This window comes from Manihot esculenta, chromosome 18, assembly GCF_001659605.2.
Source record: "Manihot esculenta cultivar AM560-2 chromosome 18, M.esculenta_v8, whole genome shotgun sequence".
Classification (NCBI taxonomy): Eukaryota; Viridiplantae; Streptophyta; class Magnoliopsida; order Malpighiales; family Euphorbiaceae; genus Manihot; species Manihot esculenta.
The window spans coordinates 1551181-1578215 of record NC_035178.2 but is presented as its reverse complement, the minus strand read 5'-3'; the positions used below and the strand labels follow the sequence as shown (position 1 = coordinate 1578215).

General features: G+C 33.7%; 5 protein-coding genes across 6 annotated transcripts; 3 read left to right on the top strand and 2 right to left on the bottom strand.

The window, feature by feature from the left end:
- Positions 1–6320: 6320 nt before the first annotated feature.
- On the top strand, positions 6321–8260 carry LOC110606124 (cytokinin riboside 5'-monophosphate phosphoribohydrolase LOG1). The gene is made up of 7 exons (XM_021744886.2): positions 6321–6585; positions 6931–7028; positions 7159–7189; positions 7296–7395; positions 7483–7553; positions 7636–7779; positions 7867–8260. The coding sequence occupies exons 1-7, from the start codon at positions 6466–6468 to the stop codon at positions 7957–7959; spliced, it is 657 nt and encodes a 218-aa protein (XP_021600578.1). The 5' UTR covers positions 6321–6465; the 3' UTR covers positions 7960–8260.
- Positions 8261–9782: 1522 nt separating this feature from the next.
- LOC110606413 (endoglucanase 10) lies at positions 9783–13715 on the bottom strand. The gene is made up of 6 exons (XM_021745211.2): positions 13174–13715; positions 12794–13077; positions 12078–12515; positions 11286–11424; positions 10388–10554; positions 9783–10282 (listed from the first exon to the last, which is right to left on the bottom strand). Exons 1-6 carry the CDS (start codon positions 13379–13381, stop codon positions 9950–9952), a joined length of 1569 nt encoding a protein of 522 aa, XP_021600903.1. The 5' UTR covers positions 13382–13715; the 3' UTR covers positions 9783–9949.
- Positions 13716–13953: 238 nt separating this feature from the next.
- On the top strand, positions 13954–16941 carry LOC110605944 (L10-interacting MYB domain-containing protein). The gene is made up of 3 exons (XM_021744635.2): positions 13954–14181; positions 15563–15889; positions 15994–16941. Exons 2-3 carry the CDS (start codon positions 15563–15565, stop codon positions 16561–16563), a joined length of 897 nt encoding a protein of 298 aa, XP_021600327.2. The 5' UTR covers positions 13954–14181; the 3' UTR covers positions 16564–16941.
- A 939-nt stretch (positions 16942–17880) lies between these two features.
- On the bottom strand, positions 17881–20535 carry LOC110606973 (protein disulfide-isomerase LQY1, chloroplastic). The gene is made up of 5 exons (XM_043953537.1): positions 20285–20535; positions 20094–20177; positions 19949–20000; positions 18542–18698; positions 17881–18148 (listed from the first exon to the last, which is right to left on the bottom strand). The coding sequence occupies exons 1-5, from the start codon at positions 20456–20458 to the stop codon at positions 18127–18129; spliced, it is 489 nt and encodes a 162-aa protein (XP_043809472.1). The 5' UTR covers positions 20459–20535; the 3' UTR covers positions 17881–18126.
- Positions 20536–23089: 2554 nt separating this feature from the next.
- Positions 23090–26719, top strand: LOC110606930 (putative HVA22-like protein g). Of its 2 annotated transcripts, XM_021745940.2 has the most exons (7): positions 23090–23479; positions 24548–24588; positions 24681–24779; positions 24867–24923; positions 25012–25075; positions 25165–25374; positions 25900–26719. In XM_021745940.2, the coding sequence occupies exons 2-7, from the start codon at positions 24557–24559 to the stop codon at positions 26335–26337; spliced, it is 900 nt and encodes a 299-aa protein (XP_021601632.2). In that variant the 5' UTR covers positions 23090–23479; positions 24548–24556; the 3' UTR covers positions 26338–26719. The 2 variants fall into 2 exon arrangements, with proteins under 2 accessions (XP_021601632.2, XP_021601633.2); XM_021745941.2 differs by lacking the exon at positions 23090–23479 and having other exon boundaries at positions 23635–24588.
- Positions 26720–27035: the final 316 nt, after the last annotated feature.

Here is a 27035-nt window from a genome sequence, read left to right as displayed (position 1 = left end):
TATTATAATATTTTAATAATTAAAAATAATAATAAAAAAATTAAATGGCTCACCGTTCAAAGCCATTTTTAAAAATAAAGAAAAATAAATAATGATGTAGTCCCATTTAGAGTGGCGTAAGGAGATTTATTTTTTTTATTATTAATATATTATAATAATATATTTATATTATATTAATTTAATAATATTATTTATATTATATTTTTATAATAATAAATATTTTTATAATTTTAACATATTAGTATTTAATATATTTTATTATTAATATTTAAATAAAAAATTACTGATATTGTATAATTTTAAAATCATAAAATTAATATTATAGTGCGGTTAAATTTATTTTTGTCGCGATTAAATATATAAAAATAATTCAATCATATCATATATATTTATCTAATAATAAAATTTTTTATTATTTTAATAAATTAATATAATAATTATGTAATTAAATAGTACCCGTAATTTTATATACATTTAATGTTATTTCATAATTTTATAAAATATTAGAACTAGTTATAAATAATTATTATATTTTATAAAAATATTTTTAATATATAAAAGTACTATACAAATTAATAGCAAAGAGATGGTATACAAAAATATTTAGAATTATAATATTATTCTGCTATTAAAAATATACGAGATCACTTTTTTAAATTAATTTTTAATTATTAATTACTAATTTATTTATTTTGATGTTATAAAAAATACTGAATTATTTATAATTTTTTTAAAAAAAATAAATTAATTAATTAATCTAATTATAGAATAAATTAATTAAATTTATTATTTTTGATAAATTATAAAAAGTAAATTTAATTTTTATAATTTTAAATATTTATATTAATTACTTAATTTATTATTAATTATTTAAATCACAACATAATTTTATTTTATAATTTTAGATAGTAGTACAATAAAAAATAAATTTAATTTTTATAATTTTCAATATTTATATTAATTAATTAACTTATTTATATATTTTTTATTAATTATTTAATTCAGTGCTTTTGTACATATGTTTAATAACAGTAACCACAATTTATTTTTTTTTTTAAAAAATAATGCCTAGTGTCCTATTTTTTACTATATAAGTGTTCAATGAGATTCGTAAATATTTTATTTTTAATCTTAAATTGATAAATTTTTTTATTTTAACTCTAAATTGGTAAAAAATTTAAATTTTTTTTTTATTTTTATTTTTTTTCTTTTGAGATATGTGAGAATATACCTTAATATATTTTTTGAGATATGTGAAAATATATTTTAATATATTTTTAAATGGGATCCATTCTTTAATTAAAATAAATTTATAATTTTTAATATGTTATCAAGAGATATCGTCACGGTCAACGGTGGGAGGTGGTTTCTCTCCGCAGGTTAACCAAAATGATCCTAGAGATTGTATCCACCACTAACAAAGGGGTGACAGATATCCTGCATTAGACACAAGAGTGAGTAGGACACCTCCATCTGGTGCTAGTGGGCTGAGTAGGAGGCCACCACACCAACCGCCTCATGGAGCAAATAGGTGGCCAATGCAGCCATCATCCGGTGGAGCTAGCAGGTTTCACTGACCACCACCACCTAATAATGGAAATAGGGGGCCTAGGCCTCCACCACCGGGTTGTGGTAATAATAAGACCACCACCAGCTGGTATGGCCACCGGTGGGATCATTTGGCATCACGTAAAGCTTACCTAAAAGCTGTAAAATAGTGTTTAGTGGTTGTATTTCCTATTTTATTACAGGATTTCTTTTGATTTACTAATTTCTTGTATTATTGCTTGTGTTGTAATTTAATGTGGCACTGGCCAATTCTTCATTATTTGTATCGCTTAACATATTATTTACCTCCCTTTCGACAATTATAATGAGCAATTGAATGGTGGGATAAAGATGTTCTTTTCTTTGTTCGATTAAATGTCTAAGCAAATCCCTCTCTTTTTGGCTGCAAATGGTTTTATGTGGTCTTCGGATTCTTTTTTTGCTTTGCTTTTCTGAACCTGATCGTGGCCGTTTATTTATTTGTAACTGCTTATAATTTTAATTCTTTCACTACATAGAAATCATTTGACTAGTCCGTAGCGCTAAACCTAAAAATTACTTTTTGTTTGGATTTTTTTTTTATAGATATCTCAATTCGTATAAAGAATTGTGAACTTGTTAATTATTTATCAATCTGTAGAAGAAAATGTCATATTTCAAAATCGAAATTAGATTGATCTAATATAAAATTAAAATTGAGAATGATAGTTAAAATTAAAATAAATTAAATTCGGATGGTGGCTTATTTTTATGTTATAAGTGTATAATTTTTAAGATGGTAGCATTCTGTCGATTGAGTTTATTTATAATATTTAAATAATTAAAATTAGAAGTTGAAATCATCTGAGTCCCATGTATATTTTTCTCATGGGATTAGGCTGTATGAGTCCCGCAAATACAAAGATAATTCCTGCAAAAGGACACATGATATTAAGAATTCAGTTGGATCTAATCAACCGCACGTGTGCGAGCGGCGGAGTCACAGCTTAGATTGGTCGGATGGTGGGCATCCCTCTCTCTTCACACACGCCCAATTGGACACCCAATTTACAATTTCCAATAATTTTATCAATTTAATATATTTTATATGCTTAATTTATGTCTTTATTTTTTTTCCCAAAAATATCTTCTGAAAAAGTTATATTTTATTTTTGGCATTATTGATGAGTGAGATTCAATTCATTTGAATACTGAAATGCATGAATTTAATTATAGACTTGCAAAAGTATATATATTTAATATTTTGAGATTTAGAGGATAGAATTTTTGTGTGTGTAAGTTTGATATTTGAGAAGAATTTTCCTCTCCTTTTATTCATCTCTTCCTACTTGTTAGTGACGTTTAACGACCTCTCAACTACGGTGACACCCATCTCTATCAGATAGGACCGTACGTACAGTAGTGTCAGTCTTTCTATCTATGTTGGACGGCCATTTAATGCTCTTTAATATGCATGCAGAAAAGGCTGCAGGAGAACTGAACTGATCTATTTCTCATTCTATCCTATCATTAGGCTGGTTTTCTCTTTTTTGGATTTAAACTCATGTACCACTCGGTCTGCCATGCATTCTGGGTCCGAGTCAAAGCTGCCGAGCAAGTTTGTTCGGAGTTGTTTCGAGCTCTGGACCTAATCTACTTTTATAGGTCCTGACTTGACCCAAAAACATATGTGAAAGTAAGCGATTATCAATATTAATTATTAAAAATAAATAATTTCAAAATATTTTTAGCATATTAATAATGGTTATAATGATTAACAGCATTATCCATGTATTAATTATTATTAAAAACAAATTAAAATAATTAGGATATCACCTCCCTATAATAAATTTCATAATCATTTTGAAAATGCATAAAATACAATGAAATTATTTAATATTTCACTAAAAATAAATTTATTTCCAGTGTAAGAATGAAGTCTAGTATGGGTAATTATTCAATATTCCCATAGTATTATTAATTAATAAAATTAATAATTTACTAAATATTTTTATTCATAATTAGTAAAAAAACATCGTATACCGAGTAATTTCCAGTAAATGATGTGGAAGGAGAGATTATATATGATAGGTCTTCCAAATTCAACGTAGGGCCAAAATAGACAGAAGATTTTCTATCAGAGAAAGAGAAAGTAAAAAAAAGAAAGGCAGAAGATTTCACACCAAACCATAATTTATATATCATTAAATCTATTTAGCTTCATATATTTTAATTTTATAATAATATAAAGGAGAGATTATAATAAAATTTTTAATTTTATATAAATTTTACTTTCACACACACTGAGATAAAATTCCAAATAATCAACTCTTTAGAAATTAAATATTTAAAAATATTTTATCTGATATAATTAATAAACTTTATTCTTTTTCTGCCATCATATGCATGCATGCACGTCAGCTTTTAAAAGAAAAAAAAAAAGAGCCATGCCACGTCGTCGTCGCCCTTTAGGTGGTCATATATTTCGGCGATTGACAAATCTGAGCAATTATTTAATAATTTATAAGCTTAATTAATCCCAAAACACTTGTCATTTAGGCTGATATCCCTCGCAGATAATCCAAATGAAAAATCCATTAATCCTTTTTATAAAATTTCTTTAATTAAAGAGGAGAGTTAGGTTTTTTCTTCTTCCACCTTCCAAAAGATCAACCCTCTTTTGAACCATATGCTTAATTAATTAATTAAACTTTTTTTTTTTTTTTATATTAGGAATGAAGGATTAGTGGTCGATCAGAATGACTGAAATCCCTTTTTTTGGGTGGAATATTATTGATTTATTAGTAATGTGTAACATGTCATACATGCAAACACAGGTAGCTAAAAAGTGATATCAGATTATGTGTATTTGCTTTAAGCCACATAATTGATTTTTTTAATTAAAAGTATAAAGTGAATTTTTTTAAAAAAAAAAATTCTAGTTATTTTATTTATTTGAATTTAAAATGAGAATTAATGTGATGATATTATTTATTTATTTGCGTCAGAAAATATTATCAACAAAAAATATATATATTTTTATCTATAATATAAATTAAATAAAAGGTTTGATTTTTTTTCCCAAGTCTGAGGTCACCCATGTTCGAGTTGGAGGGAGAAAATTAAGGATACATTATTGATTGGTTTACCTTTATCTAGGCCCTATTGTTATACAATTATTAAAATTGGATCGGCTATTCTAATTTTTTAAAAATTGAATTTTAGTTTTCGATTTCTGTTTTAATTAAATTTGATATTTTTAATAAATTATACTTCATGGAATTTCTGGTGAAGTGAGGATAAAAATATTAAATAATTGAAAGCAAAAGAGCTTCCCATAGAGAATTATTACCTGAGACAAAAGAGGAGTGGTCCCAGCCCATGGATGATGAATGATGATCATAAATCTACAATGCAAAGAGTAACTTAATTTGGTGGTCCAAATATGCAAATAAATAACAAAAAAAATATGCACATACATATAGCTCGTCATGTCCACATTTTGATTTTTATTTAAAACTTTTACTTGTAAAACAAGTAAGAATTTACTTTTAGATTTTTAAAAATAAAATCATTAGCATTAATTTGAATAGTTGAGCTATCAAAATCTCCGGTCTACAGTGGTCAGGGTGGGCTAAGGAATAAGGATTGACCTATAAAACTTGTAAGCCTCTCCATGTTTAGAACCGTGGACCCACAAGTCCTTCACCCAAATTCCCCATATTTAACTATTATATGATTTTAAGTTAAAATTATAAAATTGGGAAATTCATTAATAATCCAATTGGTTGATGCTAATCTAAGTCACCCATCTTGGAAAAGAATCTTCCAGGCATGCTCTAATCTGGCAACTAAGCCTCTTGCACAAACTTATTACAGTCTCGTGGAAGGATCATGTACCCATAACTCTACTTCCATACTCTTCAAAATTTCATCTATTAATTGCTTACATTATCATTAATTATTATTATAAAGCTGCCACTTGATTTATTTTGTTTTCTGTCACACAGGCTTAGGGAAATGATTTCCAGAACAGCAGCTAATCAAGTGGGGATTTTTTTTTAAAAAAAAATTTAGTTTACATTATTTACTTTGCATTAATAGACTAAATAAAAAATTTTCCAATTTAGAAATAATGGAGGAAAAAAAAAAGATGCCAAGAAAAATACGAAACGAATTAAAAGGAAACCCCAGTGTAGTCTACGTCTGGAGCATTGGAGAGTGGCAACCACCGTTACAGCTGTTATATTATACAATCATCAATCTAGTAGGTCCAACTCTTATGCACCATTCAGAAATTGTGTTCATCTCTTTCCCACTGCCTTCAATTTTTTTTTTCAATTCAATTAAATTTCAGATGTTATTTGAATTTACGTTTAATTTAAATGATGACTTATGTTGGACTAATTAATTTTAAATGATAAGAAAATTCTCGTTTAATATATAGATCAATAATTAGTTAATTTCTCTAGATTTTTATATTAAACTAAATTATATATTATTTAATAATAACTAATTATATTACAAAAGCATGTCTTACTAATTAGGTAAGAGCCCTCACATCCCATTAGGATTTTGAGTCAAAACTCAGAATTATAATTATTTTTTAACTGATAGCTTAAGAATCTTAAAGCCTAATAGATCCATCACATTAATTATGAATAATAATTTTCATTTGTTTATTTTGTAGGAATCTGGTGATATAATTAAATTAAACTAAAAGGAAAAGGGAAAGAAAATCAGGATATAAAAGAAAAGGAGAAGAGCTAGCAATGATTTTGATATAAATAAAGGGACCAATCAGCCCTCTTATCATTCCCATACTTTTGGCCTAGTTTTCAACTCACAGACTACTCTCTCTACTGCCCAACACTTTCTCCTCTTCTTCTCTCTTCTCCTAATTCAAGCAATAAATATTGGCTTCTAATATTTCCTGTTATGGAAAATCAACAGCCTTCCCTCAAATCAAGATTCAGACGTGTGTGCGTCTTCTGCGGTAGCAGCCCTGGCAAGAATCCTAGCTACCAGCTTGCTGCTATTCAACTTGGCCACCAACTGGTATATAGCTATTATATATTTGCTTCTCCTTCTCCTCACCCTCCATAGAGATTATGCTTTTCCCTCTTTTTTAGACAAGGGTTGGCTGATTCTTAACATTAAGCTTCATCTTTTTATGTTAAAACTTCAAGTGTTCTTCATCTGAAGATTATGGTACAGCAAAACAGAGATCACCTCATGCCTCTGTTCTGAAACATCATATCTCTTTCTCTCCTTGTTTATCAGTTGCTTATTATCTGGAATTGGAGTACAAATTAGTAATTGCGTGCAGAGTTGAGGGTTAGCTAAGTTTTTGATTCAGACACGTCTCTTAGTAGAAAATAATAATATTAATAATAATTGCAGGTCGAAAGGAACATTGATTTGGTTTATGGAGGGGGAAGCATTGGTCTGATGGGTTTGGTCTCCCAAGCTGTTTATGATGGTGGCCGCCACGTGTTGGGGTAAACCTCTCTCTCTCTTATTATTTATATTTTTTAATCCAGTCCCACTGAAATTAAATACAATATCTTACAATTTTAATGATAATTCTAACTATTTTATTTTCTCAACTGTTTATTTCAATCACTGCAGAGTAATACCCAAGACTCTTATGCCAAGAGAGGTAACTAAAAATTTGAATTTATTTCCATGCCAAAGAGTTCCCATAAGAAAAAAAAAAAAAAAAAATACTGACTCAAAATTTGCAAATATTACATGTAAAAAATCAGATAACAGGGGAACCAGTAGGGGAAGTAAGAGCAGTATCAGGCATGCACCAACGCAAGGCAGAGATGGCTCGTCAGGCTGATGCATTTATAGCCCTACCAGGTTTTTATTTATATTTACATATAACTTTTTTTTGGGTTTAATTAAAAAATGTAAGAAAGAAATAATTAAAGAGATTAAATGTGACAGGGGGTTATGGAACCTTGGAAGAATTGTTGGAGGTCATAACATGGGCTCAGCTTGGAATCCATGATAAACCAGTAAGAATGAAAATTGAAGTGTTAGAAGAAGGAGCTAAAATGATTAAAAATTAATGAGTTAACATTCGGAAATTAATTTCAGGTAGGGCTATTAAACGTGGATGGCTACTACAACTCACTTCTGTCATTCATTGACAAGGCTGTCGATGAAGGCTTCATCACTCCATCTGCCCGTCACATTATTGTTTCTGCCCAATCTGCCCATGAACTCATGTGCAAGCTTGAGGTACCTCTCATCTCCCCAATTATGCATTTTTTTTTTTTAAATATTTGAATAAGAAGCTGATCTGTGGGTTGCGATTGAATTGGGCAGGAATACGAAGCTAGCCACTCAGGGGCCTCAAAGCTAAGTTGGGAGATGGAGCAGCAACTGGGTTACGCAATAAAGTCAGAAATTGCACGTTAACATGCTCCAATTTATGATGGATTATGTCCATGACCTTAATTAGCTGATGATCTTCCTCTTCTTCAGAAAAAAACAAAAAAAAAAAAAAAAAACAATTAATTGATACAGAGAAGCTACGTAGAATGTAGATGTAAGGGAATGGCCACCACAGTTCATAATTTTAGTCAGCTGTGGATCATTCTTTATTAGTAATTATGATTATCTAATTTTGTTAATTAGTGTTGTCGGTGATTGCTAATTGTGTAATTTTGGATATTTGATTTGCTAATATATATTGAATTGACGACTGGTTTGTTATAAATTGCTTTCTCCAAAACAAGAATGACGATATATGTTTGAAAACAACATTTGCCTTATCCCTCTCAACCTAACAAAATAGCTTCCGTATGAAAATGTTTTTTTTGAAAAAAAAAAAAAAAAAACTTTGAAGGAATTGAGAGAAGAAAATTATCATGCCACACATATATATTATTTTTCTAAATTAAAAATAGGAATGTTAAATTTTCACACAGAAATGAAGTACAAATGCACCCATGTGGAATTATTGATTATGGTAGTAGAAACAAAATGGTTAAAAAAAAAAACAATTACTGAAATAGTTAATCTTATGATTGCCGTAACTTAAAAACCAAATCGTTGAGAGTACAATGAGACATGTCCTTGACCGTACCAATAAGGGCCAAAGTGGGCTTAGTGGAGAATTGATGCCTCGTGTGCAAAAGGGTAAGAAGAAAGTTATGGTGCAGAGGCAAAGGGTAGTTGTGTCCTTGGACGAAGGTCTAGGGCCAATGTACTTGCTAGTGCCCCCCAGTCTACACGTGCGGATGCCTTTGCCATTTTATCGTTATCTTTATTTCTTTTCCTATTGTGGCGCCTTCTATGCATTAATCCAAACTAGCCAATAGTAACTTCACTTTTTCTGAAAGCTTATTTCATCATAAAAAGGATGCTAACCAGAGTGACCAAGCCCAAACCACCACCATGCAAATCATCAATCAAACAAATCAACTCAAAATCACTGCAAATCTAAACTTGAGATTTTTACTAATTTAACACCGCTAATAAAAAAAAAAGGCAAAATTCACTATCTCTCAAAAACTAATAAAAACGAAAGTCGCTGGATACAGTGCTATGGTTTTTGAGATGTCATCATAAGCAAAAATTGCTCTAGTGATTAAGAAAATAATCAGACAAAATGGAAAAAGAAATACTATTAATTTTATAAATTCACATTAAATTTTTACATAAAATCATTACTTCATTATAAAATTTCTTCAAAATGTCATTTTCCTGCTGGACAATGATAATGCTCGACCACTTTTCCATGTGAGTTGTAGTTTTGGATAAGCATAGCATGGGATTGACGAGAAACATGTGGGCAGTTGTTGATGGCATTCCTATTGTCTCAGCAAAATTTCCAATCTCAACCTCCGTCTCTCTCAACACCTTCACTACCCATCTCTCCTTTTCTCTACCCGCATCCACTCATCTTCTTCCTGTCTCATCTGTACCCTTCTTTTTTTTTTTTCTTTCGTATTTTTTAAGGAAGCTATTAATTTAAAGAAGCTATTTTTAAATAACTCAATCCAATGAAATTTTTGACCAAATAGAACGATTTCTGGTAATTAGATCTATAAACAAATGTGTTTAGACTTGGAGATATCAGAAAGGTTTGTCATTAAGCTAACGCAAATGTTGCTTCCCAAAAGTTTATGCTGGTATTGCTTCAATTACAGATCAAGAGACAGATCGCACAGGTTATAGCCTCTACAGTTATAAACAACAGACTAATGAACCACATATAATGCAACAAGCTGAGAGTTGAAGCTTTAAAGAAAGAATTTTCATATTTAGGATTATTCCTCCAAATACAGCAAAAGAATGCTCCTTGCACAAGAACCCCAACTCAGGTTTGGCAGTGAAGAACAAACTTGATAGTAACAACTACATGTAATACAAACAACCTATCACTAGAAATATCCTGATTGATTTAGGTGAAGGATTGAACTGCTGAAGAGGTGGTGACCAGACTCGAGAGCAATCCAACAAGTAATGCACTGTTATAGGTGCTTGGTTCCCCTTGCATTGAGTTGTTCCGAGAATCAATATATGTTTCATTTAGGAATGGCCCTCCCACAAGTGCTCCAACAGCTATGTTGGGATTGGGATCCTCTGAATCAAGCCATTTCCAGCCATCTTTGCAGCCAGTTGTTGCGTCATCTGGGATTGAAGCTCCCCTATGGTGCACGTATTCTGGGTATTTGTCACCATATCCAACTAGAAAGCTCATTTTCAGAGGATTCTTGCCCAAGACATAATCAGCCTGGATGAAAACTACTATATTATCAAGTATGGAAGGAGTAGGAACTAAAATTTAGTTAGCCAATTCTGAAATCCTACAGCCTGTTGTGAATAATAGCCCCTGTACCTGGGACTTGGCAAATTTCCGAAGATCTGCTGGTTTGTATGATTCTCCATCGCATAATAGCTCTGTAGTCCTTGATGTAAGCATGTAGTCACTGAAAAGCACAGCTAAAAATGCAGAAGCAACAGGATGTTGCAGAGCATTCCATTCACTAACCCATAAAAGGCCACCTGCATCAAGGAATCTATAAATTTTATATAGAGGGGACCTGACAACTGAGAAGAAAACTGGGTAATTCGAACATGCAAAGGTTGATTGGCTAAAAGAATTTAATCCGTTAAAATGTGATTTGAAGGTAATCTTTAGTGTCCAAAATCCAAAGTTGCTTTTATTCTTCTTAAGCTTTTTAGGAATCTTTACACACACCACAAAAAAAAGGCCATTGCCCTGCTTAAGGGTGAAGATGTCTCTAATAGCCAATTTCCTTACAGAACAGTGGAGGGCATTAGATACTAGATTGATCTAAATAAGGACACCGATACTCATCTTCCTTGGTATATTTCACATTATGACCCGCCCTCTGTGTATCTTTATCTCTCATCAACTATTGTGGATGATTGTAAATATGAATGCATTAGTTCCATAGTAAAATATGAAATAGAGCAACAAGGGAAGACAAACGAAGCCACCATTCCCTCAGAACAGCTGTGCAAACTCAAGGAAAAGGTAAAACATAAATCAAACTTGGGCCTAATTGATCATATGCATCATTGTTTAAGAACACTTGATTATCGAGCACAGACTACAATGATCAGATCTGAAGCATAATAACGACATTTTATGTGCAAACAATAACAGGTGTTAGGAACTTGGTCAAAAGATAGAGTTAGAAAACACTGCATGTAATTGGTGCATCTTACTTGCACAGCACCTAGTCATTATTATCAAGGAAGAACATTACTTTCAGTTCTGCTGGTTGTGGCAGACGGAGAATCTGGTATCAGGCCGCACATCACAGCTTCAGCTGTTTTCCTGTACATTTGAAGAACTGAGTTTGAGGAGTCTATTTCACCAAAGAAGGTTAATCTGGACAACAAAACCTGCATCAAAATAAATTACCTCCTTTCAACACGTGGAATTTAACTTTTCAAAGAACCAGGCTACGCTTAAGACCAAAGACTCCAAAAAGGAAGAGGATCTTGATCTACAAACTCTATTAACATGGTATCTTCTGAAGAGCTAAGACACTGAACTTTCAATATATTCCTTAAGCATATGAGAAGGAAAATCCATGCTATTCTGCAGCTAAGACACTGAACTTTCATATATTATGTCTTAGCTACTTCAGTGTATCTGAAATTTGCAATCCTTATGTCTGCAAAATTCACATTCTCAGTATTGTTTGATAAGAGATTAACCAGCACAGAGCATTGCTGAGAATGAGAGAATTTCTCTTCATTATTTAGCGTAAGAGGTTTCAAAAGTACTTGAAAGAAACATAATAAACATAAAAAAGTAAGCTAACTCCAGAAAGATATGCAGAAAAATGTATGGTTCACATAACAAATTGAAATCATGCAACACTGCATCACGCATGATGCAACTAATATTCATTAAGATTTTGGCATGCTTATAATAAAACACATGAAATGAGCATCAAAATGGCTGTCTTGGAATGAAGTAAATAGGAAAATAATTGAAGAGCAGGTTAGGGAAAAAATAGCTTTTGTAGGGTGGTACTTAATTTACATACCTGTGTTCCCGCTAGCTTATCGTCCCAGCTAAACCAGCTTGGACTTCCCCAGTTTGCAAAGTATTTTCCATTTTTCCCACTCACATAGTGAAGATATAATTTGTCCCCTGTAGCATGGTACAGCCAGCTAGCAGCCCACAGGAGCTCATCTCCATATCCTGTTGAGTTGTAATAAGGCTTGACATCAGGGATGCTCTTACTATAGGAAGCTCTATGTTTATCAGCAAAACTAAATAATTGTTCCGCATGCTCAAGGAGCGTGGTTGAATATATGGGGTCACTTTTCTTAAACACCAGTGATGCTGAAGCCATAGCTGCTGCAGTTTCAGCTGCAACCTCTGTTCCCGGAGAAGATGTGTTCACTTGAGTGAGAGGCCTCTTCTCTTTCATGTCCTCAGGCCTCTCCCAACAACCATGGTCTGTCTCAGGATCACCAACCTGTCCCAAAGGATGGATTAAAAGAGAAGAAAAAGTAATATTTGATTGGCTTGATGTTTCATGACCAATAGGTTGTACAGAACATCAAATAAAGGATATGAAAGTGGAATAATAGGTCCTTAATTCATTTTCAATCACGCATTAGGATTCATGGCACATCTAGAAAGAACTTGAACAACTCTATTAGATTCTTTCTATTCAGTATCATGAGGATGAGCCACGAAAATAACATGCAGAAAAACTTTTTGGAAACTCAGTTACTTCAAAGGCTATATTACCTGAATATAGAGCACATTAGCCTCAGCATGAGCATTGATAAGGTAGTCAGTAATCCACTGGAGCGAATCTTGAGCGGCTTCCAACTGATTAACTGCATCCATTTGATCCCCATACTCAAGAATGGCCCAGGATAATACAGTGGCAGTAAAAGCCATCGGAAAACCAAACTTCATATGATCTCCGGCATCATACATGCCTTTTGAGAGGTCCAATTTTGCTTCGCTTCCATCTTGAAGAGCCGAATCCCCTCTCCAGGATATCTTGTTATCCTCCAACTTACCAGCTGCATTAATGCAGCACAAATCAATAAATCAAATAAAACAAATAATGAAATTAGCAATGGCAAAGGAAGACAACAAAATTGAGCTCAAGAAAGTACATTTTTGTACATCGAAGAATTGCACAGCTACTTTAAGGGCATTGGCATACTTCTTCTCGACGGCGCCAGGGGGACCTGGAACAACAATAACGTCATCGGGTTCCAATTTCTTTTTAACACCGTAAACCACGGCAATCACAACCAACAACAATACTAAAGCCACAATGAGCCACCCACAGCAACCCCCGGACTTCGATTTCCTTCCCATTTCGGAAAATGCGAGCTTTATATCCCTAGTTGATCATTAAAAAACCCTGTAAAAGAACAATCTTCAAGGTCGAGATCTGCCATATACAGAGTCACTCACAAAAAAGAAGGTAATTCTATGATTCAGGACACTCGAAGATTGCTCGCATTGAGCAATGAAAGAAAATAAAATTCTTAGTATTATTCTATAGAAAAAGAAGAAATCTGTTGATCTTAGAGCCGGAGTGGTGCCTGGACATTTACAAAATTTAGGAGAGAAATTGCTTGTTTTAGAAACTATAAATCCTAATTAAGGTATAATTAAGCTGGATTTGAGCCAAATCGGATAACCGACAAAGAGGATTTCAAGCGGATTAAACAAAATCGGTTCTTTCCCGGGTTTTTTTTTCCGCTGTTTTTGTTCCCTAAATGACGGATATACCCACGACTGTAGGGCCGAGATTTGGCCACGATAAAACCCGTCAAAACGAACGGTCATGGAGAGTACCATTATGGGCTCATCAAGGCCCAAGACCATCATAAAAGCCCCGCAATATTAAAACCTATATATTACCTAAATTAAGGAAAGTAGGAAACGCGCCAATTTGGGGAAGCTGAGAGCGGCAGCAATCAGCTGCGGACATGTTTTAATTAGATTACCACTGACTGACCACGCAGAAGATTTTAAGCAAATCAGAAACAATTCCACAGCAAAATCCTTTGCCTTAATGGCTTAAAACGGGGCATCGGAGACAGGGAGACAGCCAACCGCCTCTCTCTCCATTGGCGTACCGTCTATTGTTTGACCAATTCTCCGATCAGGTAAATTCTTTTCCTTTGTCGTTGCTATTCATGTTTTCGTTTTCTTCACTATCGCAATCTATTAGAACTTAAAACGCACAGATTTTGGCGTTTTCGTATTTATGTCTGTGTGTCAATTACAGAGGTGAAATGCCCTAATATAGACATTTTAGGCTAGGTTCTTTGCCATTTAAGCATCATTTTCTAGGACTCTCTCTGTCTCTGGGCTTTCAATTATATAGTGATTGGGGCTTATCTTGATTTAGTTGGTTAAAGTATTAGCATTTCACCAACTTCTTTTAGGTGTTGTTTGGTTCTCTTGGGAAAAAAAAAATCTCTCTTTTTTTTTTGGGTAATGGTTCAACATAGCCTCTTGATTATAAGATTGTATCGATTTAGTTTATCTATACGTTTTCTTTTTGGCTTTATGCAGTAGAGATGATGATATACATCTATGTATGACGCAAATGTATATTGTGACATGTTTAATAGTATATGGGAAATCAAGCTGCTCCGGTGAAGTTGAAAAGTAGGAAGTGAAAGTTGGGCATGTATCGGAAGGGATATTTGCAAAGCTCTGTAATGGGCTCTGAGTATGAACTGCATGATTTTTCAGCAGTAGGGTGATGCCCCAACATCACTGCTGCTATGCCAAGTCACTGTATCGATATTTGGAACTTACAGGTTCCACTTTCCATGGGAAGATTTGGTTGCGCATTATGGAAGAACCTTGAATGACTTAGACTTGCTAGAACTTCCAGCTAGTAAATGCTTGTAGCTTATAGTCTAAGAAAAATGAATGGATTGTGAAGTTACATTCAAAAGTTTTTGCTAATTTTTATGTATTTTGATAGAAGTTTGTAGACATCAGAAACATGTCATTCCAGGACTGTTTGACATCGTATGTGGAGTTAGTATTAAAAAAAATGCCTCCTTAAATATGTTAATTAGATGTTATTAAAACTGGAATTAGATTTAAATTTGACATGCTTTACTCTAAACAATTAAACAAATTTGTCAGCACTATCTGAAATTGTGCTTTGCAAAATGTTCTTTTTGCTTCTCCAAACTTCATGCCCTTTGTTTGGTGTATGGATAAACTATAGTGCTTTCCTTGAATGAATTTATTTGTAATTTAGAATTTGATATATGGAGTTGTTTTCCTTATTGCTGTCATGAAAGAGGTTTTGAGGCATAAAACCATTAAGACTTGAACTGTATCAAACACTATACAGTACATTGTTTATAAAGGATCCTCTCTGCTATCATCTTGATAGAAGTGTTATTTGATATCCATGCATTAGTTAATATTATTGTCCTGTCATCTAAACTCTTTCTTATTTACAGGAAAGATTAGAATGATATTGCTGATAGTCATATAATTGAGATTTTTTTGTTGTAGATGGATACTGAAACTGCTAATCAACACAAGCAAGAACGATCAAGAACAAGATGGACAGCATCCCTTGATAAGATATTTGCAGACTTGGTGGTGAAGCACATTCAACTTGGAAATAGACCAAACAATGTTTTTGATAAGAAAACATGGAATCACATACGCAATGAGTTCAATAAGCAGACAGATCTAAATTTCAATAATAATCAATTGAGAAAACACCTAGATGTACTGCGAACACGCTTCTATAATTTGAAGTCAGCTATTGTTCAAAATGACTTCACTATAGATGATTCTTGCTGCATTGGATTTGATCTGTGGGAAGACGTTGCGGTTTGTTTTTCTTTTCTTTTCTTTTTCCCCCTCTTTTATGTTGTAATGTATATTTGGTCTTTCTTGACCTTCATATTTTGTATTCTGATAGTCTGCACTTGCAGTCACAGCCTAGGCCTGAGGCAATCAGAGTCAAGGACTGTCCCATATATGACCAATTATGCACAATATTCAATGATACATCAGCTGATGGAAAATATGCCCAATCAAGTCACTTTGAATCTGTTGGAAATGATACTGCGGGCTTAACTTCAAACCCAGTGGGTGGATCTTCTCATCCTGAAAATCCATCATCATCAAGGCCAGTGCAAGGAAACTCCGTGACAGCGGATAGAACAGTTAAGAATAGAGCAGACAGAAAAAGGACAAGGTCTTCTGAGACACAGCCTTCTTCAGAGCAGAATAAGAAACACCAAGAAATAAATGATGCTATGGCAGAAGCCCTGTTGGAGATGCTGGCTGCTTCAAGGTGGAGAAAGGCTGCAAAAGTGCAAAATGATGAAAGATTTAGCGTAACTAATTGCATTAAAGCACTGGATGAGATGGGAGACATTGATCAGCAGCTCTACTTTGCCGCTTTGGATCTGTTTGAGGAGCCTAACATGCGGGAGACATTTCTCTCCTTGAAAAGTGATCAGTTAAGGTTGACTTGGTTGCAAGGGAAGTGTGGTTAACATCCCCCATTTTTTAATAGGTTAAGAAAAAGAGTTTTTGGCCTTCTAATCCCCAGAGGTGTGATGTGTAAATATCAGTTTTAGTTAGACTTATTTTTATCAAACAAGGTCTTCAGTTCAGGTTTTGCAATGCCAGAAACTAGGAGTGATACTTGACGGTTAGGAAATCGAATATGTTTATCGTTAAAGTGATCAAGTCCTGATACAAGACGCTGCATGCTGTGTGGGTTCTTCTGAGACAATCATACCATCTAGGGAATAAGAGCTGTCTTGTTCTGGACGCCAACCGAAGTTTTATCAAGAATCTAAGCTAAAACATCTGACAAGGCATTTAGAAACTTGGTTTTTTCGATTCAAAATAGGAAATTCATTATTTCTTAGTTGAGCCTAAGCCACCTTTGGAAGAGTACAAGGACTAATTCAAATGTTACGAATCCGAAAAAATGTGATTCTCTGGTCATTCCTATAGTCGCTGTATCGTTCAGAATCTAGAAAAGAACAAAACAATATAAAAAAGCGTATTCGGGGGCTTCTTGATATAAACACACACCAATTTGCAGTCACAGGAGAATTCTCTCATAGATTTCTTCTTCTAGGGGTTGAGTCTTCCCCATAATTACAAGATAGTGCAAGGGTGCTCCAAAAATCAACTGCCAGCAGTTGCTTCATTGCCCCACTAACTGTCATCTGATCCTCACTTCCCAGCCGAGCAAAACCAACACAGCTAGTATCTTCATTTTATGCTGCAAGAAATTAATGAATTGTAAATATCCTGTGATTAGTACAAGTAGGTCAAGATTCTCGTGTGCATTTTTGTAGAGAGCCGTAACGAACCTAAGAAGGCGGGGAGGAGTGGATATAATGTTATTAATTAAAGCCTTTTGATAGCTTAAATTCATTTTAATTATATAAATCTAAATCTATTTATCTTAAACTTTAGTAATCCACAATTAATCATTAATTTCTTGACAATTTGATAAAATTACCGTTAAAACAATCAATTTGAAAACATATTTTAGCCAGAATTCTATTAAAATTTCATGTCACTTTATAATTAAGTCTTCTTTAATCCTTTCTTTGTGAGCTGGCTATGTGGACTCAGATTTCAGCTTGCATTCACTTTTGATAAATTTTGACTATAATTCAATTCTGAAACTTCATAATTTGGAGACAAATATTAATATCATAAGTTAATTGATGGATCAATTTTGCTTTATTTCAGATATTTTTTATACCTCTTAAATCAATACATAAAACCCTTAAATTACCATCCAATTATAACGGTTAAGCGGTCGATTCAAACGCAAACTTAGCAAGTGGATAAACGTGAAATACAATATTATCATGCAACTCCATCCTCATCCTCCAACAATGAATACAGTTTTATCACTAATTGAACTTTACATTGGAAAAAATCAAGAGGAGTTGATGGAAAGTGGAAAGGGAAAAAAAAGGAGTTGGCAAAAAGAAAAGAAAGAAAAAGTGATCACTTCTAGTTTCCTCTACAGAGTTGACTTTCCATTGGATTTAGCCAAAATTCCTTGCTTCTGCTTTTGAAGGGCTTCAATCATCATCTTTGAATTCTCTGTTCACAACAAAATACATGCTTGTTTTAGTAATACAATTTAGAATCTCAACTCTTTGCCTCTCTTTGAAATTGATGTGGATTCACTCATCAAACAAACATCATAATTTGTAATTCCTTCCTTGTCAGCTCAATCTCTTTTGGCCTGTTCTTAACATCCAATACCCAGTGCCTTATCGAGTATATCGCTCATTCAATGGAAGTTCTTCTTACTACCAACCGTCTTAAAATTTACAAGAATAAATAACCATGCTGATCCTCCTTCCCCAATTTTACAATTGTGGGAATAAAAAATAAATTTTAGAAAAAGGAATAGCCAAAGCCATCAATATGTTCATTCTATCATACTTTCTTTGCATGGAGGAAAGGGAAACACGATTTACAGATTCATACCTGCGATCAAGATACCGTGGCTGTATTCCAGTGCCTTGACATGTTGTACATGTTAAAGAACCAGCACCATCACAATTGATACATCGAGAGACTTCTTTCTCATCCCTGTCAAGCTCTACAGTAACATTGCCAGTTCCCAAGCAAAATCTGCACTTCTCTGGGGGAAAAAGGAAACCATTTTGCACATAAGAAATATAAGACCTCAAACTGTTCAGCAAGATCACACCATATCCCAAAGATCAGAATTTTTGTTATGCTTCCAGCATCATATCACTGAGTTTCATTCTGAATTGCTGCCTCATAAGCAGCAAATATCTTCCCCTTTTGTCACAAGTGAATTTTGCATTTGCACAGTTATATTCTGATAATTAAACTTTTAGAACTGGCACTCATGTAATGCATTGAAGTAGTTTTAGGTCATAGCTTACAACTAGCACCGATTGGGCTTGATATATAAAGCAATATCCTTTGCAAACCATTGGTTAATACTGGGCACCAATGTTTTGAAATAAAGAAAAAGTCAACATCACATGGTAGCAGATTTCACAATATCTTTTTCATTGTTAAATTTGGATCAATCCTAACTCACCCAAAAGTTAGCTCAAGGGGAGGAGTGTCTAAAACCCTTATAGGAGCACATTACCCTATCCTATCCTAAACCGATATAAAATTCAACACACTCCTCACGCTCAGGATTACATTGGAGTGTCACATATTCACGGGAGGCTTAACATCGATGGGATACCCTTATACCATGTTAAATTTGGGCCCTTTTAGAGTGAGTTAAGCATGTCCCAAATTTAACATTCATCAAAGAAAAACAGCTTTACACTTAGCATCCATTAGATCTTAGTGCCAATCTGAGTAAATCCAACCAAACCATCAAGAGGAATTACAACTGTGCAGCCAAAAGCAAGGTTTTCAGGAAAGTGGGATGCAAGAAAGAGTGGAAGCCTAGGGGACATACGGGAAGAGGTTTACATAACTCCTCCTCACAGTTGTGTAAGCCAGATGCTCCCGTGTATGGTCTATGGTCCACATGATTCACAACAAAACGAGGTCAAGCAAAACTCAAATATGGTCTCATAACAAAATGGGTCCTGGCAGGGGCTATCTGGATATAGACTTGAGGAATTGCTTGAACAATGCAAACCCAACTGTTGAAAGTTGAAAAAACACCATTTATGCTTGCCAGACCATGGGACACTGCTACCCAAATATTCAATTCTCATTATTAAACCTTTTTAATTCCATCGGATGAGAAAGTATTAAACTTGTTGCAATAGTATCCAAGCCAAGAACTATGGCAGTCTCATAGTCACCAGATAATAAGCAGATTATAGCAAAGGACATGCATTTCATCATTTATCTTAAAAAAAAAAAATTCAATTGATGAGAGTCACTTACGAGCACCAGAGCCATTACACGGGAAGCAAGGCTGGGTATTTTCTCGCTTTGCCTGCCGCAAAAATCATAGATACCTCAAGACATGTGGAATTAATAAAAATTAGAAGAAATACAAAATGGGTAAACAATTGAGAAACTAACTTACAGCATTATCAATTTGGCTTTCATAGAAGATAGGAATGCCAATCCCAACTGCAACGCTCACAATGCCAACAGATATTGCTACTATCTGATTTTCTTATACATCCAAATTCGAACGTCTTAGATACGGAGCTAATTCGAAAGTACTACACACATTAACTTTTAAAATTAAAAAGAACGGGGTGGAGAAAGAACCGTGTTTTGATCAAGATCGGCTCTGATGCATGGATAAGATGGTGGAGACCGTTGATTTCTGGCAACCTTGAAGGAGGACACAGAGGAAGCAGTAAAAGTAGATAATTTAAGAGGAGAGCATAGAAATGGCGTGGAGTGGAGACGATGAATCGGAGGTGCTTGTGCTCCCGGCATTTTTGCTTTTTCCTTATTGAGTGGCTGTAGAGTCCGAACTCTGAAGGTCCCAAAACGCAGTGGACAGTGGAGACCGCCATCCAATAAAACGGAAGCCTGGCCTGGCGGCTGGCGTGGCTCCTTTCTATTGGATGGAGATTTGGATATGTGGGGCAGCAACTTATATCAACCAGACTCTTCGGAGGCAGCATTGTCTATCAGATACTCATTCCATGTGGCATAACGTCTATGGTTACCTTTAGCCTCACTTTGGAGAAATAAATAAATCATATTGGACATGCAGGTCAATAAGAAATTGATACATATACATGGATTTTGTGAGAAATTACAAAGAGTCAGAGTAATTGAAAATGAAGAGAAAGATCCCTTTTATAAAAATAATAACCTAAATAACAATATTACAAAATATTTATTTAGTTATTCAAAATAACCTAAATAATAATATTAAATTTTCAAAATGAGAATTTTAATTGAATTCATTTGACATGGTTGGCATATGATAGTTGTTCTATTTAGGCTTTTTCTCCAGAAAATGAAAAAGGAAGCTTCAAACAGGTGGAAGATATTAGTTGTTTGGGACCTAATCAACAAGCACGTGATTTCCCAGCAGCCCAGAAAGGTCCATTTCGTTATATGGAGTTATCATTAATTTGGACAGTAGAGTTGAACTTAGTATATAATTATGAGTAAACGTTGCAACAGGATGCTTTGGGTTGGATTCACATTCTTCCAATCTCATTATAGCCGTGGGAGAGAGAGAGAGAGAGTTGTAAAAGGAAGAAGAGTGAGAGCGACGCACCAACAAATGATATAATTAGAGGCACATGAAAGAATGAGAAAGATGTTGAATTGGGCTCATGACATGGGACTCTTGTCCCATGAAAATGGAAGTGCCCAAAATAGCACCAGTACTTCTTTTGTTTTTGTTATAAATAGTTACTATTAAAATTTCAAACTCCAAATCTTATAATCCTGAAAATGATTCTAACACTTGATGACAGAGATTGACAGGCCCTCCAAAATTTTAACTTTTAAATATAATTAGATTGAATAGCTCATATTTTTTATAAACTACTATGTTTAACTACCTACATTTCTAATACCAATTAGCTGCAATTCATTGGTAGGACCAAAACTTGTTCCATCAATGTAGAATCCAAGGCTTTGGAAACCCTCTCAAACGCCTACCTTTATTATTCCCCCTTTCTTCCTCTTTCATCTCTAAGCCTTTCAGCTGCTATAATGCTCTCTATCTCTTCCTTTTTACTTCTGGTCCATTCGGTTTGCTTGTGAAGCTGTCGTTTACACAACAACGCCTTTGTCCTCAAGCACCAACTCTGCAACGTTATAGTGGATGGGAAAGGAATTTCCTTTTTTTTTTTTTTGTCTAAGAGAGCAAAGGAATTTCGTACAACTCCTATTTAAGTATTTTTAAAATAATTAATTTTTAATATTTTTTAATGGTAATTCCAAAAATACTTTACATAATTACATTCTCCTTTGCATCTGATTAAGAAAATAAAAAAGAAGATTATGCATGCTTAGCTAAAGCTGAAGCATCAGATCTAATTAAAATATGAAAAAGGCTGTTATCTTCTGCCTCATGTTCTTTAGCAATTTTCATGTCTGATACTAAAAGTGAAAGTAAAGCAAAAGCAAAGAAAGGCATGACAAGGATTTAAAATACTTCTGTGGTGTTTAATACTATTTTTAAACTATTGAGGGGTGGCCAAAGTTATTCTCTGTTATACTCCCCGTAATTTTATATACTTCTTTGTGTAGATATTATATTTTCCCTTTTTACTCCTTATCCACAGGGATTAGATATGCTCCTCATCGATCAATAAGAATTTTTTTTTTTCAAATGAGAATTAAAAATTAAAATAGTAGAATTCAAAATCTCATAAATTTAATTAGATATATTTCCTATCAGATTTAATCTAAGTTTGTTACCGTCAATAAAAATTTTTTTATAATACAGAAATTTCTAATTATTTTATGTATGAATGAAAATTTATATTTTATTAACAATATTAAGCAATTAATGCATTTTATAAAAATGAACCACTTTGAATTTAAAAAATATGTTTTACATATTCAATCCATTATGAATTAAATCATTTTTAAGACACATATAAATAAATTTTATATATTTTTTTAAAGAATTTACTTATTTATATATTAAACTAAATTTTATATATTTTTTTATAAAAAAATTATTTATTTATATTTTAAAAGTGTCTTACAATTAATAGAATTTTATTAAGACATTATTTAGTTAAAATATATTATTTAACTAAATTAAAATCAGTAACTTAATTCTCTCTCATAGAAAGAAAAAAAAAACTCTTTACTTTCTAATTTTTTAAAAAATAAAAAAAATATTCACTAAATAAAAATAATTTTTATATTTATAAAATATTTTAAAATTTTTAATTAAGTTATCCCAGCTACGCAACAAGGCCTACAAATTATAAACACGGTGAAAAAACAAAAGTTTGAATCTTATAAAAGAAGTGATCTGCTGCAGCTTCCGTACTTTACACTTGTCCATCCCTACAACATTCAGGAACACGTGAACCGTTGTTACAAATTAAACGGTGATTAAATTCGTCAAAAGCACAATATCCTCGTCTACTTTGGTACACAAAATCAGCTCTCCCTCTCTAAATTACGGAACTCACATAACAGGTTTTAGCTCAAATGAGAAGCGAAAGAGTGAGATAAGGGGAAATTTAAAAAACGACACGACAGACTGCTGCTATCACTTCACTTCTCTTTGTTTCGGCTCAGTCTCTATCTCGACGCCGACAACTTAACGGTTCGCCGTGCTATATCGGCGACACCGATTGTCCGTACGCCGGAGATCTTGGCGAATCATCGGCGGTTTCTTGATCTCTGGACCTTTTTCCACATGTTCAGTGTTCTGGATTAACTCTCATTTGTTAACACTATTTTTGCTTTCCTGTTCTCTCCATATCGGTTCGGGATAATCATAATTATAATAATATACTTCAAGAGGTAATAGTGCGTCCTTCATTTTCTGCTGCTTATCGTTTTAGTAGTGAATTTAATTAGATTTTTGCTTGGTGTTGAATATTTTCTCAGCCATTAGATAGTTAACGGCATTCTTGTTTTATATTTGGGAATATTTAGTTCTAGTTTTTTTTTTTTTTTTTTTTTGGGGGGGGGGGGATTGTTTAACCTAATTGTTAAGATTTTGATCTGATGCTTTGAGTATTTGGTGGTGTCATTTGTGTTTGATTAAATGCGATAATGCTCGAGCTAGAATGTAGTTTGTGTGTATTTTGGTAGATTATTCACTTTTTTGTTTGTTTTGCTTCAAGTTTTCAGTTATTTTGTGGGAATTTTGGGATAGTTTCTGGCATCAGGAGCGCTTTAACGGTTTGAATTGTCGTATATGAAATGTTCTAATGAAAACTTTGAGGATGAGCTTTTACTTGTGTATTTATATTCTATTGTAATTTCGGAATGATGGAGCTGATTCAATGTGTTTCTCTTGCTGATCGCTTTCTCTCTGTCTTCCTAGTTGGTCTCTCCAAATCTAAAGTCGAACTTGCACTGTGTATTTTTTTTTTTCCGAAGTACTGTTTATTACTTCATGGTTTGGTTGTTTGGAGAATGGAGGAAAAGATAATCAGAAATTCGGAATCTCAAAATGGTTTATGTAATGTTTTTGGCTGTGAAAATCTGAAAAGGCATGATTAAGAGAGATGCATTGACTGTTGTTGGTGCTGTTATTAAATGGCAAAACGTCAGTAAACTTCACTCAATTTACAGGAAGATGAATGAGGTCTTTCTATTAGCATTTTCTTTTAAAGACCAATATGTACATTGACCCATTTCCAGCAGCTAGAAATTTCAGTTTCTATGGGCATGAAAGAGTTAAATGAGATCTAATATTTTTTGTGCAATTTAGTAAGTCTGTACTAAGAACACTTGAGAGACAGCTCTTTCTGCATTTTACAATTTGCTATTCTGTTGTGCCCTGGGTCTAGCAGTGTCATTATCCTGGATGAGTTTGTAAGCATTGGTGGTTAATAACCTAAGTATCATTTTTTTTTTCAGGTATACAAAATGATTGGATCATTTCTCACAAGAGGACTTGTGTATGTTAACAATGACCCAATTCTCCGTCACATTTGCATTTATAGAATTTAAGTTGATTGTCCAAATTAAATTCACATTAATATTTTGGCAGTATGTTTTTTGGCTATGCTTATCCTGCTTATGAGTGCTATAAGACTGTTGAAAAGAATAAGCCAGAGATTGAGCATCTTCGGTTTTGGTGCCAGTACTGGTGAGTTGCATGTTGTCATTTCTTCCTTTCAAAGTGTGTAAATAACTAGTGGTGCTATACTCACGTTTTGCATTATTTGGATTGCAGGATTTTGGTCGCTGTGTTGACAGTTTGTGAGAGAATTGGAGATGCTTTTATTTCATGGTAGCAAATCTCAGTTTTGAATTCAAATGCAATGTTTGTGGGAGAATTCCATAATTTGATTCTGATTTCCTGTATTGCTTTCTTGAAGGGTTCCAATGTACTGTGAAGCTAAGCTGGCTTTTTACATATATTTGTGGTACCCTAAGACTAAGGTATGTATCTATTCAGGAGCTAATGAGGCTGAGCATTATCTAATTCGCTGATCTTCATTGTAATTGCCCCTATTTTGTGTCGTATTCAGGGCACTGCCTATGTGTATGATTCCTTCTTCAGGCCATATGTTTCAAAGCATGAGAATGAAATTGATCGCAACTTGTTTGAACTAAGAACTAGAGCTGGAGATATGGCAGTTTTATACTGGCAAAGGGCTGCAAACTATGGTCAGACAAGAGTTTTTGAGATTTTACAGTACATTGCTGCACAGTCAACTCCTAGGCCTCGCCCTGCCCAGGTAAAGTTAATGAGAATAGGACCATTATCGTTTTGTTGTTATCTTCCTGCAGGTATCATTAGAAAAGCATCTAAACAGTGCAAAGTGTGCCTGCCTATTCTTCGTATCATATGATCTGAAATATAATGGTTTTCTTCACTATTGCATATCACATTCTGGTTGGAGCTTCAGTTGGTTCCCATTAATATATAGTATGTTGTTGTACAAGGCATATCTCTCTCATCTCCATCATGAAATTGAAATCTCATATTTCATAGCACGACCTTTGAAGTTTTCAGTGACCCCTCTGTATCATTTGCAAATTATTCCTTTATGTTTTATTCTGCTACTGGAATCAAAATGTAGAATTGAATTTCTCTCTTTTTTCTTTTTTCTTGAACAGTGAATTGAATTCAAATGTTATAAATCCTGTGTAACCTGTATTAGTGGCTGTGTGCAATTCTCATGATTCTACCATGAGAAAATGTTTTTGATGCTACCATATCCATATTAGCTTTTGACTTTTTCGGACTATTGAAATTACAGCCACAACAGCAAGGTGCTAGGGCTAACCAACCTGCTGCTCCAAATCGTCAACCTTCTACTTCCAACCGTCAACCAGCTGCAGCACAACCAGAGACTGAAGAACCCCCATCCCCCACTTCTAGCACATCTTCGAGTCAACACCAAATGGAGGTGGCAGAAGAGATGGGTCGTTCACCAGTGAAAGAAGCAACTCCTCCTGCAGTAGTCTTAAATGCCCTAAAAGCTCCTGCCCTAGCTTCCAATGCTCAAAAAGCAAATGTGACATCTGAAACTTCCAGCTCGTCTTCAGTATCCAAGGCAGAAGAAATGCAAGTTGAAGCAGCGCCTTCATCAACAAATGAAAATGCAAACCCTCCCACAAAAGAGACTAACATGGATGAAGCCATTAGGGTTACACGTGCCAGATTGAGGAAAAGTCGTTCCGGACCAAAAAGTTAGCTACTCGTTTTAGATTACAAACTTAGTAGTTAATCATTTGGCGGGTGGCGATGGGTCATGGATCATTGTTGTTGATGTTGATGTAAATTTGTTGCCTTACATTTTTCTCATTCCATTTGTTGCTTTATTTTTTAAAAATGAATTGGCAGATGAAGGGTCATGGGTTGATAGGAGAAAATTGATGCTACTTTAGAAATGATAAAGTGAAGATACAGTTCTTAAGTTGTTGGAAAGGATCAATTGAAAACATAAAGATGGAAGGATGCTTCTGGGACCATTTCGGTTTGCATGCAAACCATATGAACTGAATTTGTGTATTGTACGCTTAACTTGAACAGTAATGCATTGTGAATTTTCCTAGAAATTAATACTTTGTTTCCCCAAATTAGGTCATTGGTAAACTTTATATCGTTTAGAATAATAAAGTGATTATAGGAAGAAGAGGTCTCCGGTAAATTGGATTTGGGGACACAAAAGATAGTTTAATGAGTAAATGACGTAAGAGTAAATTTGAAGTTGTACTATAAAATAATTAAACCGTTGTGATGAGTAGACTTTCAACGCCAGCCTTAGCCTGTGGCCAATTAATTCCTATAAAACTTGGGTTAGGTTTGTTGAGTATTGCGATTAAGTAGTATTAACTTCCACATCAGTGTGGTATTAGGTGAATAACTTCTGACCTTGCAAGAAATGCAACT

Coding starts and splice junctions, on each gene's coding strand:
- LOC110606124 (XM_021744886.2), top strand. CDS start 6,466: ATGGAAAATCAACAGCCTTCCCTCAAATCAAGATTCAGACGTGTGTGC. Junction 6,586..6,930: donor TTCAACTTGGCCACCAACTG/GTATATAGCTAT, acceptor TAATAATTGCAG/GTCGAAAGGAACATTGATTT. Junction 7,029..7,158: donor GGTGGCCGCCACGTGTTGGG/GTAAACCTCTCT, acceptor CAATCACTGCAG/AGTAATACCCAAGACTCTTA.
- LOC110606413 (XM_021745211.2), bottom strand. CDS start 13,381: ATGGGAAGGAAATCGAAGTCCGGGGGTTGCTGTGGGTGGCTCATTGTG. Junction 12,516..12,793: donor CTAATGTGCTCTATATTCAG/GTAATATAGCCT, acceptor CCTTTGGGACAG/GTTGGTGATCCTGAGACAGA. Junction 10,555..11,285: donor CACAACCAGCAGAACTGAAA/GTAATGTTCTTC, acceptor TCCTTGATGCAG/GTGGCCTTTTATGGGTTAGT.
- LOC110605944 (XM_021744635.2), top strand. CDS start 15,563: ATGGATACTGAAACTGCTAATCAACACAAGCAAGAACGATCAAGAACA. Junction 15,890..15,993: donor ATCTGTGGGAAGACGTTGCG/GTTTGTTTTTCT, acceptor CTGCACTTGCAG/TCACAGCCTAGGCCTGAGGC.
- LOC110606973 (XM_043953537.1), bottom strand. CDS start 20,458: ATGCCGGGAGCACAAGCACCTCCGATTCATCGTCTCCACTCCACGCCA. Junction 20,001..20,093: donor AAAGCCAAATTGATAATGCT/GTAAGTTAGTTT, acceptor TTTTTGCGGCAG/GCAAAGCGAGAAAATACCCA. Junction 18,699..19,948: donor GTGTAATGGCTCTGGTGCTC/GTAAGTGACTCT, acceptor TTTTTCCCCCAG/AGAAGTGCAGATTTTGCTTG.
- LOC110606930 (XM_021745940.2), top strand. CDS start 24,557: ATGATTGGATCATTTCTCACAAGAGGACTTGT. Junction 24,589..24,680: donor TTTCTCACAAGAGGACTTGT/GTATGTTAACAA, acceptor ATATTTTGGCAG/TATGTTTTTTGGCTATGCTT. Junction 24,924..25,011: donor GGAGATGCTTTTATTTCATG/GTAGCAAATCTC, acceptor GCTTTCTTGAAG/GGTTCCAATGTACTGTGAAG.